The following is a 14,839-nucleotide window of genomic DNA, read 5'->3' on the forward strand; positions in this document are numbered from 1 at the left end:
GAGAGACCACTGGGAAGATCTGCTCTAGAAGAGACGCCATGGGGTGTGCCCACACCTGCTGCTCTTTGGGCCTCCCTGAGGACTCCAGGGTCGGGATTCTCCGTGCTGTGTTGACTTCCTCCAAAAAGACCTTGTGTAGACTGGGCTGAGACATTCTGCTAGCACAGAAGACCTGGAGAGAAATCGGCTGGATCAGGCCCAAGGAGGGTCTACCAAGTCCAGCAGCCTGTTCTTCTCCTAGTGGCCAGTGATGGGAAACCAGCAAGCAGGATCGAAGCCCAAGAGGCCTCCTGGCTAGCAAGTCATTGATAGCCTTCTCTTCCATGAATTCGTCTAATCCATCCAGAACCTTCTTGCTGGGCTGCTGCTGGGCCAACAGCAAAATCCTTTGGGATAATGTGTGCATGTACTGAGGGGGCGTGATTTGGAGAATAGCACTGCAGATGGTGAAAGCAGCCACGAAATTAAAAGACGCCTGCTCCTTGGGAGAAAAGCGATGACAAACCTAGACAGCATCTTAAAAAGCAGAGACATTACCTTGCCGACAAAGGTCCATATAGTTAAAACTATGGTTTTCCCAGTAGTGATGTATGGAAGTGAGAGCTGGACCATCAAGAAGGCTGATCGCCGAAGAATTGATGCTTTTGAATTCTGGTGCTGGAGGAGACTCTTGAGAGTCCCATGGACTGCAAGAAGATCAAACCTCTCCATTCTGAAGGAAATCAGCCCTGAGTGCTCACTGGAAGGACAGATCCTGAAGCTGAGGCTCCAAGACTTTGGCCACCTCATGAGAAGAGAAGACTCCCTGGAAAAGACCCTGATGTTGGGAAAGATGGAGGGCACAAGGAGAAGGGGACGACAGAGGATGAGATGGTGGGACAGTGTTCTCGAAGCTACCAGCATGAGGGAGGCAGCGGAAGACAGGAGTGCCTGGTGTGCTCTGGTCCAGGGAGTCACGAAGAGGCGGACACGACTAAACAACAACAACAAAGGTGGCAACTGGAAGAGAAGGGGGAGGTGATGGCTGGCTGTGGGGAGCCCCCTGCCAAGGGAACGGCTGTAATTCCTGGACCTCCCACTCCACAAGTGCTGCTGTAGCAGCTATGGGGCAGGAGAGAGACCCTCCTGGGCAGGAAGCATTTGCCCCTCTCTTCCTTGGACCACCCCTCTTTCCTTGCTTGTCTTGCCTGGGGGGGTGGAAGCTGCAGGAGGTTTTGGGGTGGCTCCTGCTGGGCTGTCCCTTGTCCGTAGCCCCAAACCAGGTGCCCACCTCTGCCCCACCCTCCTTTCTGTGGGTGCTCAGAGGACCTCAGCCTTGCAATCCCTTCTTCCTTCTTTCCCCTCAGCCTCCCTTGCACTCATCCTGTATACTAGAAAGAGAATCTGGAGACTCTCAAGGAGGGCAGGATGTTACACGGGGACCTCTTGGATTTGAGCTATGGGACAGAGGGAGGGTTTTCTAATCTCGTGTGATTTCTGCAATATATTTCTGCCGTGTTCATTGGTCTGCCAGTTATTACACGAGAGGCCGCCTTTCTCTCTGCAAGAACCTCAGGAGCTCCATGCCCAAGACCTGGCAAGGGGGCAGGGGAAGGATGACCCCTCCCAGGCCCAAGCCAGGGCCCTCAAGTGCTGAGGAGGCTCATTTCCCTGACGGCCAATCACCACCCCAAAAGGAGGCAAATTACAGAAGGGGAGGGAAGAAATCAATTTTATAAAACAAAATCTTACTTTCCAACCGCCCATCTAGTGCAGCCTCCTGTTCTCACAGTGGCCAGGAAGATGCCTCTGGGAAACGAGCGGGCAGGATCCGAGCGCAAGAGCAAGTCTCCTCTCCTGCAGTTTCCAGTGTGATAAGAATTTTAAGGTCTTGGATATATAATAAATGTACCAACCAAGCACGTACATGGATCAGCACAGGAGGACCGACCTGGAACCATTTTTGATTCCCAAACTGACCAAATGTTTTCTCTGCAAGGTCAAAGGAAGATGGAAAAGCCTCCCCATTGTCTTTTCCTTCACAAATCCTGTCTTAAGGGTATGTCTGTCTGTGTTTGAAGAGGGTGAGCCTGTGACCTGGCTCAGGAACTAAGTATTTATGGTTACTAAGTATTTATCATTACAAAAGACTGGTCAGGCTCCCCAGGCAATCCAATCAAGTCACCATTAAACAGGTAACCTGTCAGATGAGATACACAAGTCACTCAGATTTCTGTTGTAGACCACCTTTTCTGTGATGTAGGCATGATGTATCTGGGGTGGTGGTCTTGGGTTACACCCCTTCTGTGATGTATGTATGATGTATAGAGGGGTGGTCTTGAGCTCCAGGGCAGGGGATTTAAAATGTCCACATAAGGCCTTGCGCGCCACTGTTCTGGGTTCCTCCTCCCTCCTGCGTGTGGTGAGTGAGGACCCTGTTGCAACAGACCAGTAAAGATCAGGCTTACTAGCTGCTTTGCTTCTCAATATTATCTGGTTGGCCTCTGCTATGTTCTCCTACCAACAGGAAACCTACATAAGGACTCTATACGGGCTCTTGGATACCCCATAAGGGGAAAAGGGCAATTTTTGTTTACAACACCAGCAACTGGGATTCAGAACCATGGCTGCCTCTGACTGGGGAGGCAGAGCAGAGCCATCCTGGCTGGTAGCAATCCATATCCCTTTGCTCCTCCGTGCATTTGCCCAATCCCCTTTCATAGCCACCCAAGTTGGTGCCCATGCCTGTCTCCAGTGGGAGGGAGTTCCATAGCTCAGCTGCCTCCTTCCCCTGGAGTTTTTGGGAAAGGGCCACTGGGCGAGGTGAGGAGAGGAGCCCATGCTTAGGGTGCAGCTCTGGGGCTGAAGAGGCTGGGCTGGGTGCCCTTCTCCCCCACCCCACATGGCAAAGCTGCATGGTCCGGCACTGGGGGCGGATAGCAGGTGGGGGCATGGCTGACGTGCGTCGGACGTTGCCTGTGAGGGCGTGACGCCCAGCATGGGGGGGGGGTATGCGGCATGTGTCCGGGGTGCGGCCGCAATGGTACCCCCTCCCCGATGGTGCACCCCACTGTTCCTCCCCCAGTGTCCCCACCCCAAGTCGGTGGCGGAGGGGCTGGTAGTTGTAACTTCTTCTTGAAGCGGGACACACACTCTGCACATGCCCTGGGGCCCCTCTGCTGGGCGGTGTTGCATCTGGGCTCAGGGATCTGTCCTTGGTCCAAATGAATCCTGCGGGCACCCGCCTGCCCGTCCTTCTTCCCCGCTTCCTGACCCTCTGGACCCTACAATCCTCCCCCCCCGCCCATTGAAAGAGACAGAAGCCAGGGTCTTTTTGCTTTTTGCTCCTTTTCAGAAGACACCTGAGTGGTCCTGCAAGAGGGGAGGAGCCACACCCCAGCCCCCAATCCTCCTCTGGGGGCATCTGCCCCTTCACCTCCATGGGGGAGAATGGCAGCGGGTGAGACCCCCTTTATGGGTGGGAGCGAAGAGCCCCCCTCCTTTTCCGCTGCTGCTGCTGCTGCTGCTTCCAAGCCTTTTGCTGATGCATCCGGATGAGGCCGCGGAGAGAAGGCCAAGGCATTCGGACATCTTGGGCGGCCCAACAAGGACTCTGCTGGGTTTCCGTGTCCTCCTCTCCTGCAGACACCTGTGAACAATGACCTCCTGGTTAGCCTTCCCCAGGTCACTGGGGGCTAGAACCCTGCCTGGTTCATAAAACCATAGACTCAGATTGGGATGGGACCCCGAGGCTCCCAGCCCCCAGCAATTCATTTGTTTCACAAAATTTAAACACTGCTTGAATGTAAAACAAACACACACACCCCTCAAAGCGGCTTACGAAAAAGGATAAAACAATATTGTCAGTAAGCGCAACTCTTCAATAGACTTGCAGGATGAATCCAGCAATAAACTAAAAACAGATGAAGAAACACGTCCACATTCCACAGGCCTGGTTAGAAATGTTTTTAGCAGGTGCCAGGAAAAACGCAGTTGAAGGTGCCTCCTTGATATCACTAGGCAGGGAGTTCCAAAGTGCTGCCACAAAATGATGTGAGTTCTTACCAATGAGAAATGGGTATTATGTGTCCCCCGTGGGAGCAGCCCTGTTTAGGGAAGTTTTTAATGTTTAATGCTGTATTGTGTTTTTAATTTTCGGTTGGGAGCTGCCCAGAGTGGCTGGGGAAACCCAGCCAAATGGGACAGGGTATAAATAAAACAGGGTATAAATAAACTTCTTCTTCTTCTTCTTCTTCTTCTTCTTCTTCTTCTTCTTCTTCTTCTTCCTCTTCTTCTTCTTCTTCTCCCCCCCCCAATCAATGGGGTCAAGTGGGGCCAGGCCACCTCGCAGAGAAACTGGTCCCAAGTTTTTCTGGGCTTTATTGTACAGTGGAATCTCAGTTTTCAAGCGTCTCTGAAGCCAAACGTTTCAGTTTTCGAATGCCGAAAACCTGAAAGTAAGTAATTGCTCCATTTACAAATGTGCCTCAGAAGTTGAACGGCTTCCGCTGCGTGTTTTTTTCAGTTTTCACCATTGAAATTGACACTCTCCCTTTGCGCCTCAGTTTTCAAATGTTTTGGAAGCTGAACAGCCTTCCAGAACAGATTACGTTCGAAAACCGAGGTTCCACTGTATAGCATAGCAAAATACTAATATTAATGATACTGATAATACAGTGTGTATTCAGTGGTAGCTCCAGTTGCAAACAGGATCCGTTCCGGAGTCCTGTTTGCAACGTGAAAACCTTCAACCTGAAGCGCCATATCTGTGCATGTGCGCGGTGTGTTTTGCCGCTTGTGTGCATGTGCGAGTGGCGAAGCCCGGAAGTAACCCTCTCTGGTACCTCCGGGTCGCTGCGGGATGCAACCTGAAAAAACGTAACATGAAGCGGACGTAACATGAGGTGTGACTGTAATACTATTATAGATTTAAGATGGGGAGCCCCCCCCAAAAGAACCTCTTAGAAATGCATAAATGCTAGGATCAAAGCACAAGCTACGGGGTGATTCCTGTGGCTGAGCTTTGGCCACCAAGGAACACTAAAGAGCAAGTGAGGGACATTAACAATGCAAGAGAGTTTGTGCCATGAGGTGTGGGCAGAGATAGGGGTCTGACAGGCTGTCAGGGGAACTGAGTGCTGAAGGTGACAGCAAAAGGGGGTCAGGCAGAAAGGGTTGCTGGGAAGAAGAGGAGGAGGAGGAGGAGGAGGAGGAGGAGGAACTGATACCCATAAATGCTGCTCTGCTTTGGGGAACAAGCTGTAAGATCTGGACTCCCTCCTTGCAGACTGAAGGTGTAAATAGGCGAATAAACCATGTATCTTAAAGCCACGACAATCTGCGCTGCGTCTTCTGTTCCTCCAGAGCAGGGGTCAGCAACCCGTGGCTCCGGAGCCACATGTGGCTCTTTTACACCTTTGCCGCGGCTCTGGGGCAGATACTAGCGAGGGGAGGAGGCGCACTGTGCGCCCCGACACTCCCCACTGTGGCGGGTGCTGTACTGGCTGTGACGTCGCATGGGGCGGTGCGTGCGTTAGTCACGCACCGTCCCGACGTCACCTTCCCGCCCGCTGTCAGATCGCGGCTCCGGAGATATATTTGTTTTAAATGTCACAATGGTTTTGCGGCTCCCATTTTTTTTTCTTCGGAAACGGGTCCAAGTGGCTCTTTTTGTCTTAAAGGTTGCAGACCCCTGCTCCAGAGGAACACAGACCCTGGGTGGGTGGATGGGACCGCAAGGGCTTTTGCCACTGCTTGGCAGAGAGCGGAGCAGACACCTGACTTTTGTTAACAATACTCATACAGCGGTACCTCTGGTTACGTACTTAATTTGTTCCGGAGGTCCGTTCTTAACCTGAAACTGTTCTTAACCTGAAGCACCACTTTAGCTAATGGGGCCTCCCACTGCTGCCGGGCAATTTGTGTTCTCATTCTGAAGCAAAGTTCTTAACCTGAGGTACTATTTCTGGGTTAGTGGAGTCTGTAACCTGAAGCGTCTGTAACCTGAGGTACCACTGTAGTACATGGCCCAGCAGCAAATCGGGAACCAGTTCGGATCTCGGATCTCTGTTCACTGGCGGAGGAAGGGAGGGTGCGGACCACCCCAGGTGTCATCCCTGAGGGGGGGTGACATCACTGCCCCACCCCTGGCTCCGCATCTGTCTCTGTTGACACACAGTGGGTGGTCCTGGAGGCTTTGGGCGGCAGAGAGACCTCCAGGGGAGTCCTGCAAGAGGGAGTCTGAAGTGCATCTGGGGATCTGCAAGCCAAAAACTTCACCCCCCTGAGGTGCCACAGTGGGGTCTGGGGTCTATGCTGGTGGCTGAGTCTCTCGAGTGTGGGGAGGGGCCCACAGCTCTCTGCCCTCCCATCTCTGCTGGGCCCCCGCCTCTTCCACCCCCAACCCTGGCAAGGCGACTGCCCCCCTTCTTCTCACCTGCCCTAGAACTCCCAGAGGCACTCGCAGGTCACCTCCTCGCTGTCGGCCACCAGGCAGCCCTCCCGGTCCGCACGCAGGAAGTATCCGTTGGGTCCCAGCACCGCCAGGAGGTTGTTCCCTCGGATCTCGACGCAGAAATTCAAGGCAAACTTCCCCCAGGGGCTGAAGGTCCCTTCCGAAGTCAGGCACCAGAAGCTCTTGCCGCGGCCTGGGAAGCGAAACGACGGTGGAAAAGACGGACGTTGGGAGATTCAGGACAGGTGAAAGAAATGGCCTTTTCGCACAATGCAGACTGTGGAACTCCCTGCCACGGGAGGCAACTATGGCCACCAATTGGGAAGGCTCGAGAACAGAATTCGAGGAACTCACAGGGGAGAGGACTATCAATGGGTATGAAGGTAAAGGACCCCTGGATGGTTAAGTCCAGTCAAAGGCGACTATGGGATTGCGGAGCTCATCTCGCTTTCAGGCTGAGGGAGCCGGCGTTTGTCCTCAGACAGCTTTCTGGGTCATGTGGCCATCAGGACTAAACCGCTTCTGGCACAACGGGACACCGTGACAGAAACCAGAGCACATGGAAATGCCTTTTACCTTCCTGCCACAGCAGTACCTATTTATCTACTTGCACTGGTGTGCTTTCGAACTGCTAGGTTGGCAGGAGCAGGGACCGAGCAACGGGAGCTCACCCCGTCATTGCGGGGATTCGAACTGCCGACCTTCTGATCGGCAAGCCCAAGAGACTCAGTGGTTTGGACCACAGCGCCACCCGTGTCCCTCAATGGCTAGTAGCCAGGATGGCTCTGCTCTGCCGCTACAGTCAGAGGCAGCAATGCTTCGTAATACAGTGGTACCTCAGGTTAAACACGCTTCAGGTTAAATACGCTTCAGGTTACATATGCTTCAGGTTACAGACTCTGCTAACCCAGAAATAGTGCTTCAGGTTAAGAACTTTGCCTCATGATGAGAACAGAAATTGTGCTCCGGTGGCATGGCGGCAGCAGGAGGCCCCATTAGCTAAAGTGGTGCTTCAGGTTAAGAACAGTTTCAGGTTAAGAACGTACCTCCGGAATGAATTAAGTACTTAACCGGAGGTACCACTGTACACTGGTACCTCTGGATACAAACGGGATCCGTTCCGGAGCCCCGTTTGCATCCGGAAGCAAATGTAACTAGCGGCGGCACGTCTGCGCATGTGCGTGTTGCTTTTTGTCGCTTCTGCGCATGACATCATTTTGAGCATCTGCGCATGCGCGAGCAGCAAAACCCGGAAGTAACGCGCTCCGTTACTTCCGGGTTGTCGTGGAGCGCAACTTGAACGCGCTCAGCATGAAGCATATTCAACCCGAGGTATGACTGGAGGGGTTTCTGGAAACAGCAGGAGGGGAGAGCTGCCCTGGGCTCGAATCCTGCTCGTGAGTCCCTCTTTGGAGCAACAGGATGCTGGGCCTGACCCCCTGGCATGTCCCCCCTCCTTGCCCCCCTCCACCTACTCTGGAAGTGGTAGATGCCCTCTTTGCAGGGCAGCAGCTCGATGCAGTCGGGCTCCAGGAGGTTGCACTGCAGGGCCTCGTGGCAGGAGGAGCTCCCCACGTAGCCGTAGCAGCCGCGCAGCAGCAGGAAGGAGCGGTTGGCCAGGCGCAGGCCAAACTCCTCGTGGGGCCCTGCAATGCAGCGGGGCAGGAGGTCAGCTGGGAGCTGGCAAGGAGACGGGGTCCTTTGGTCCAGACTTTTCTTGGCAGCTGGCGAGGACGGGGGCTGCTCTCCTTCCTTTGAGGTCTAGGGGTGGAGGAGAACCCCTTTTGCAGAAGAGCCAGAAGGGGTGGGATTCGTGGGATATTTAAAGTGTAGTCCAAACCAACAATTCAAGTTTTGCAAGACAGGAGTTGAAGCTCACAGAGCTTTCCTGCGTGTTTGCTAGAAAGAACTCTGCGAGAGACGCTCGCCGCACTGTGCCCTGGCAGGCAGAGGAGGGCATAGCAATATATTCTCTTACCTGCCTGGGCACACCCTTTCCCCAGCTCTTTATGACATGCCAGAAAAAGGGCAACATTTGTTAAGTCGGAGCTCCAACGCTGAGGCACCGTTTTAAGGCACGTTGTAAAGTATGTCTTTACAACTGAATCCCCATTTCAAGTCCGCCTGTCTCTGTTAATCTCATTACTCTGCTGTATACTCTCCAACAAGTATTCTGAGTGAGTAAGTGATATTTTCAAGACTGTTAGTGTGATGATTGTTTTAAGGGGGAGTTTTGCATCCCAAAATTCATCTTTTCTATTATCTTCTTCATAAAGGCCCATGAAATATTATCAAAGGCCTTTTCAGTATCTATAAATGTTAAAGCAGCTTATTTCTCATTTCTGACCTCCAGATATTCTGTCACATCTGTTATATTTCTTATATTCTCCTTCATCTGGCATCCTGGTAGGAAACCATCCTGATCAGGATGAATTTCTACCAAAACTCCTTTCAATCGGTCAGGCAGTATATTGGCAAATAGCTTATAATCATTGTTTAAACCAGTGGTAGGCAACCTAGGGCTTGGGGGCCAGATGCGGCCCAATCGCCTTCTCAGTTTGGCCCGTGGACAGTCCGGGAATCAGCATGTTTTTACATGAACAGAATGTGTGCTCTTATTTAAAATGCATTTCTGGGTTATTTGTGGGGCATAAGAATTCATTCATTTTTCTTTTTCAAAATATAGTCCAGCCCACCACATGCTCTGAGGGACGGTGGACCAGCTCACAGCTGGAAAAGGTCGCTGATCCCTGGTTTAAACGCTTCCCTTTTAAGCTGCAAAGGGATGACACAAACATGAGGAAGGATAATATCTAATAAATATATTCTCTCCTAGCATCTGTTCGCATTCCTACAGGGGTTACGTCAGTTGGGTCGCCAGGCCAGACACCTCACCCTCCAGCAGGGGCAGGTGAGACGTCACATAAGGTCAGGGGGTTTCCTGGGGATTCCTGGGGAGATGCTTCCTTCCCGCCCCACCTCCCCCAGCCAGAGACCCTCCTTGTTCCAGGGAGTGGCTCATCCTCTCCCCCTCTCCCTTCTCCTCACCTGGCTGCATGGCTCTGGCAACCACCAGCCCAACAGGGAGGGTGCCCAGGTAGCGGCCGTTGAGCGCCCTCAGGAAGATTTTCCCATAATGCCACAGGATGCTGAAATGGGTCTCAGGTTCTTTGCTACAGCCATCGGCCATCACACTCTGGAACTCCCTCTGGGGAGAGAAGACCAGGTCAGTGGGGGTGAGGAGAGAAAACCAGCCACTCTGCCCCATGGGAATGAAAGTCCCCGTCCCCCAATATAGCAGGTGGTAATGCTCTTTGGGACAATGGCAATGTGGCCCCTCCTCCATTTGGCTATGGGGCTGGGAACTCCACCTCCTGGCCCTCACAGGGACCCTGGACCCAGCCTTTGGGGGGTGGAGGAGCCCCTAACTTACCTGTGCCAGGTACTTGTGGTTGATGTCTTTCAGCTGCACGGTTTGGGCATCGGGACTGACATGAAAGAGGAACGTGGACATGGGGGTCGCCTTTTTGGAGCCTGCGTAGACCTCCGAGTCTGAGGGGAGAGAAGAGCAGCTCAGCAGGCGCAGCACGAGGAGCTGCTGCCTTGCACTGAGTCGGCTTCATCTAGCTCAGGACACTGGCTGGCAGCATTGTCTCTCCAGGATTTTGTGGGACGTAATCCACTGGAGCAGTGAAGTACAACATTCCTTGTTTCCCTAGAGTCCTGTGGAACGCCCTCCCACCAGATGTCAAGGAAATAAACAACTACCTGACTTTTAGAAGACCTCTGAAGGCAGCCCTCTACAGGGAAGTTTTCAACGTTTGATGTTTTATCATGTTTTTAATATTCTGCAGAAGCTTCCAGGTCCAGTCCCCGCGGACAGCATCTCCAGGAAGGACAGGGACAGACCATGCCTGAAACCTTAGAGACCCACGGCTGCCAGCCAGGGTTGACAATACTGAGCTAGATGGAAGCAGAGAACTGTGGAAGGGACCTCCAGGGGTCATCAAGCATACCCTCCCAAATCTGAACTGAATCACCCCTGACATGAGTCAAAGAGGCCTGGCCCCCGCTGCTCCCCCCGGGGTTTACTTGCCGCAGAGGATGCCCATGTATTTCTTGGCCCTGGTTCTCAGGCTGACCCACTGCGGGCACCTCTTGATGACGAACCACTCCTCGTTGTCTTCGGGGCAGTCTCCCAGGCACAGGAGCCCCCGGCTGCCCTGCGGGTACAGGATGTGCCCCTCCCTGTCGGTCAGGAAGGCCAGGCAGCCGGGCCTCAGGTTCAGGTGGAAGGCTGTCTCGGCCGAGGGCTTCTTGGCCAGCTTCTCCTGCCGGGAGACGAACTTGTGGTTGGACGTCTCCAGGTGGCAGACGCCGCAGCGCAGCCTCAGGACGAAGCCGCACTCCTCGCAGTAAGGCACTGGCGTGTCCACCCAGACGCGGTTCAGCTCGGGGTCGGTCCGCGCGTACAGCCGGCTGCTGGGGTTGAAGAGGACCACGTGCGCATGCATGGCCAGCTGGGGCATCCACATGTGGCGCCGCGTCAGCTCTCTGCAGACGCAGAAGACGTCCTCCCCGTCCGACTCCAGGAACTTCTTGCTCTCCAGATGCTGGAGGCTCCAGGCCCCGCTGGAGTGCACCTCCAGCACAAACTGGCTCTGCCGCCCCGAGGCCGGGTGAGCGCACCGGACGGTGCCATCCGCGTCCACCAGGAGGCAGCGCCCTTGGTGGCCCCTCAGCACGGCCACTGTCAGCTTCCCGGGCTTCGTGGTCACCTCCAGGTCCCAGGTCTGCAGGGGGCGAGAGGGGCAGGTCAGCAGGGATCCTGAAATATACCCGGAGTCGAGAGTGGATTTCATGCTCTTTATTCAGCTCACAGTGGTGAGGAGGAATGGAAGTTCCCCCAGAATGTCTGCTTTATATACATTATTTACATAATGGGCCCCACGTGATTGGCTAATTCCAGGATTCACCTGTAGGCCAATCAGGTTGCAGATTCACTCCCACCTGGAGCTGGATTGGGTGGCTCCTGTGGACCAATCAGACTGCTGCATTCTGGACCCTATTGTTCTAGGACCAATCAGACTGTTTCCTTTTGGATCCTGTTCAACTCAGTACATAACAGATCCCAAAGAAATGTCCCTGGGTATTTCTCTGGGCTGATTTATCATATTTCTGCGCCATTCGCACAAATCGCAAAGTGGCTTACAAGCAATAAATCACAAATATAACACAAATCATACAGAACAATTAACAAATCATTGGCAAAACAATCGATGAAACGCTATTAACAAAGCAACTAAAGAAATAAGCTAAACAGCACCGTTACAACAGAAGTCAGAAATGTTTCAGCACTCATCATCCATAGAACAATATTAACAACATTAACAAAATTTAGAAAGCATCTGAAGGCAGCCCTGTTTAGGGAAGCTTTTAATGTTTGATGTTCTGTTGTGCTTTTAATTCTGTTGGGAGCTGGCCAGAGTGGCTGGGGAAACCGAGCCAGATGGGCGGTGTATAAATAATAAATTATTATTAAATTATTATTATAATTATGGTCTGTGTGTGTGGTTTGGGAGCTGCACGGTCAGGGAAAAAACAATGCTGTCCAGGGTTGTAAAGACTGCGGAGAGGATAATTGGGTGCCCTCTTCCCACCTTGGATCAAATCTACGCTTCCAGGTGCCATAAGAAAGCTGCAGAGATAGCGCAGGATAGTGCGCACCCCGGAAATTATCTCTTTCAGCTTCTGCCTTCTGGAAGAAGATACAGGGTTATAAAGACCAGGACTAGAGCCTGAGAAACAGTTTCTATCCAAATGCGATTTTGGTTTTTAAACACAGTGTAAGGCAGTCTTTCCTGCCCACCTAGCAGTTCTAAAGCACATCAAAAGTGCAGGTAGATAAATAGGTCTCCCGCTCTGGCGGGAAGGTAAATGGTGTTTCCATGCGCTGCTCTGGTTCGCCAGAAGTGGCTTAGTCCTGCTGGCCACATGACCCAGAAGCTGTACGCCGGCTCCCTTGGCCAGTAAAGAGAGATGAGCGCCGCAACCCCAGAGTTGGTCACGACTGGACCTAATGGTCAGGGGTCCCTATACCTTTACTAAGGTAGTCTTTATGTGAGTATATTGTATTCAGTTATGGGGTATCAGAGTTTTTAGGGGCTAACCAGGCTGGGATAGCTGGCTTGTGGGTTTTTGAATGTCTGATGTAGATTTTTTTCAATTTCATTGTTCTGTATGGGGCAATGACAATAAAGATTATTGTATCGTATAAAACAGCAACTAAAAAGGAAACTAAGCACTGCTTTTTGATGGTATTAACATAGATAAGATAGATAGTCAGAAGAACCGGTCATATATGACCTTGGCAGCATAGACAGCCATTAGCAGGGGTGTCTGTCCAAACTTTTTTCAAAGAGGGCCAGATGTGATGAAGTGAACATGTGTCGGGGGCCGGCCAAAGTTGTTGAAGTTGTTGAACTTTATAAAGGATTTTACACCCAAGAAATAAACTGCCACAGGGGCCAGATTAAACCAACCAGATTAGCCCCCCAAAATGGACTTTGCATATGCCTGACCATTGCAATTCAGTGGAAAACAACACCAAATCTGACACTGGCTGATAGCACTCATTCTGGAACAGAACTCAAATAGAGAAAATGAAGCATCATTTGAGGCTTCCGGGGGGATACCTGTTTCTTCCCCAGTGAGTTTCCCAAGACGCTGACGCCGTCGCCATAGCATTCCCCAGTGAGATACCCGCCTGTCCAGTTGACCAACCCAATCTGCATGGCTGCGCAGGAGGGGCGGAGCTACCGAGGGCATCAGCAACAGGCCGGCCCCCGCTTTGGACCTTGCGCTGCCCACCGACTGGCCGGCTGGGCCATGGGAGAGGCTTCTGAGGGCGCTGGGGAGGGGGGGGGGAGAGAGGGAGAGGTTCTTCTGCCTGCGGGAGACGCCGGCCCAGGATTCCAAGGGGAGAAACTCCATGGCAAGTCTGGCCTTTGTGACCTCAGAAAGGATGGAGGGGTCTTGGTGGACCACAGGCTGAACACGAGCCAACAGTGTGATGCAGCAGCAAAAAAGGCTAATGCTATTCTAGGTTGCATCCACTGATAGTGTCCAGGTCAAGGGAAGTCATAGTTGTTGGGAAACTGTGTACATGCAGCTACTCACACAGAGTCAATTAAGGTTTGGCAGACAGCCAGAAGGCAATGTGAAGGAGTAAGTCTGCCTGGTGATAACAGAGCCATGGGGACAGCTCCCTGACTGGTCAAGCTCTCTCAAGGGAGTGATAATTAATGGCCTACTAACTGGAATGTGTTAGTTCAGAGTTCAGTGTTCAGTTGTTCTGTGTCAGTGTTGGAGTTGTGAGTCGTGTCAGAGAGAGCTAGCTAAAGATCCGTGTTCTGTTCCTGTAAATAGTCCACTGTATATAATAAACACCTAACTAAGAACGCTGATCGCCAAAGAATGGATGCTTTTGAATTCTGGTGCTGGAGGAGACTCTTGAGAGTCCCATGGACCATAAGAAGATCAAACCTCTCCATTCTGAAGGAAATCAGCCCTGAGTGCTCACTGGAAGGACAGATCCTGAAGCTGAGGCTCCAAGACTTTGGCCACCTCATGAGAAGACTCCCTGGAAAAGACCCTGATGTTGGGAAAGATGGAGGGCACAAGAAGGGGACGACAGAGGACGAGATGGTGGGACAGTGTTCTCGAAGAGACCAGCATGAGTTTGACCAAACTGCAGGAGGCAATGGAAGACAGGAGTGCCTGGCATGCTCTGGTCCAGGGGGTCACGAAGAGGCGGACACGACTAAACGACTAAACAACAAAACAAGTTCCTGGTTCCTGCTTCGTCTATCCTGTCTGCATTCAAGTTGCCAATTGCTTCCGTGGATTCTGCATTTACTCTGCTAGGTCTGGCTAAGATCCTGCAACTAGTCAGAAAGTTGCGAAACACCAAGAGGTTTCACCAATAGTCCCGCTCTCTTCTGCCTTGGTCAGACCACACTGGGAATACTGTGTCCGGTTCTGGGTGCAACAATTTAAAAAGGATGTTGACAATGCCAAGGGGGGGGGCGTGTCTTGTCATCTGGGCAGCCCACTTCTTCGCTGCAAATGTCAGGATGCCTGACGATCCCTGGCAATTGCTCTTCCTGGCCTGACTGAAACATCCTTTTGAAAAAGTGCATACCTTGGCTCCAGAATCCATTGTCACAGGCCTGTTTCATTCACACAGAGATACCTGCTCTTTTTTTATATGAATTTTTTAATTAAGAATTTCAACATAACAATTTATCCAAAACATATCACCTCATTCCCTCCCTATTTTCCCCTCCCCAAACCAGGACCCCCGATCCCTCCCCCCCCCCCCAGACTTCCCTCCGCTCCTCTCTC

General features: G+C 52.2%; 2 protein-coding genes across 7 annotated transcripts in view; both read right to left on the reverse strand.

The window, feature by feature from the left end:
* LOC310659082 (uncharacterized protein) overlaps positions 1-14,839 on the reverse strand; it is a 332,609-nt gene that overhangs the window by 280,709 nt on the left and 37,061 nt on the right. The gene's annotated exons all lie outside the window — the stretch shown is intronic.
* FSCN3 (fascin actin-bundling protein 3) lies at positions 3,249-13,441 on the reverse strand (the record flags this gene model as incomplete). Of its 5 annotated transcripts, none has more annotated exons than XM_083402140.1 (6): positions 13,129-13,441; positions 10,530-11,261; positions 9,867-9,985; positions 9,482-9,641; positions 7,909-8,079; positions 3,249-3,628 (listed from the first exon to the last, which is right to left on the reverse strand). In XM_083402140.1, the coding sequence occupies exons 1-6, from the start codon at positions 13,424-13,426 to the stop codon at positions 3,264-3,266; spliced, it is 1,845 nt and encodes a 614-aa protein (XP_083258266.1). In that variant the 5' UTR covers positions 13,427-13,441. The 5 variants fall into 5 exon arrangements, with proteins under 5 accessions (XP_083258266.1, XP_083258269.1, XP_083258268.1 ...); XM_083402143.1 differs by having other exon boundaries at positions 10,530-11,226; positions 13,129-13,401; XM_083402141.1 differs by lacking the exon at positions 3,249-3,628 and adding an exon at positions 6,421-6,626.

This window comes from Podarcis tiliguerta, assembly GCF_965153285.1.
Source record: "Podarcis tiliguerta genome assembly, chromosome: 10".
Taxonomy (NCBI): Eukaryota; Metazoa; Chordata; class Lepidosauria; order Squamata; family Lacertidae; genus Podarcis; species Podarcis tiliguerta.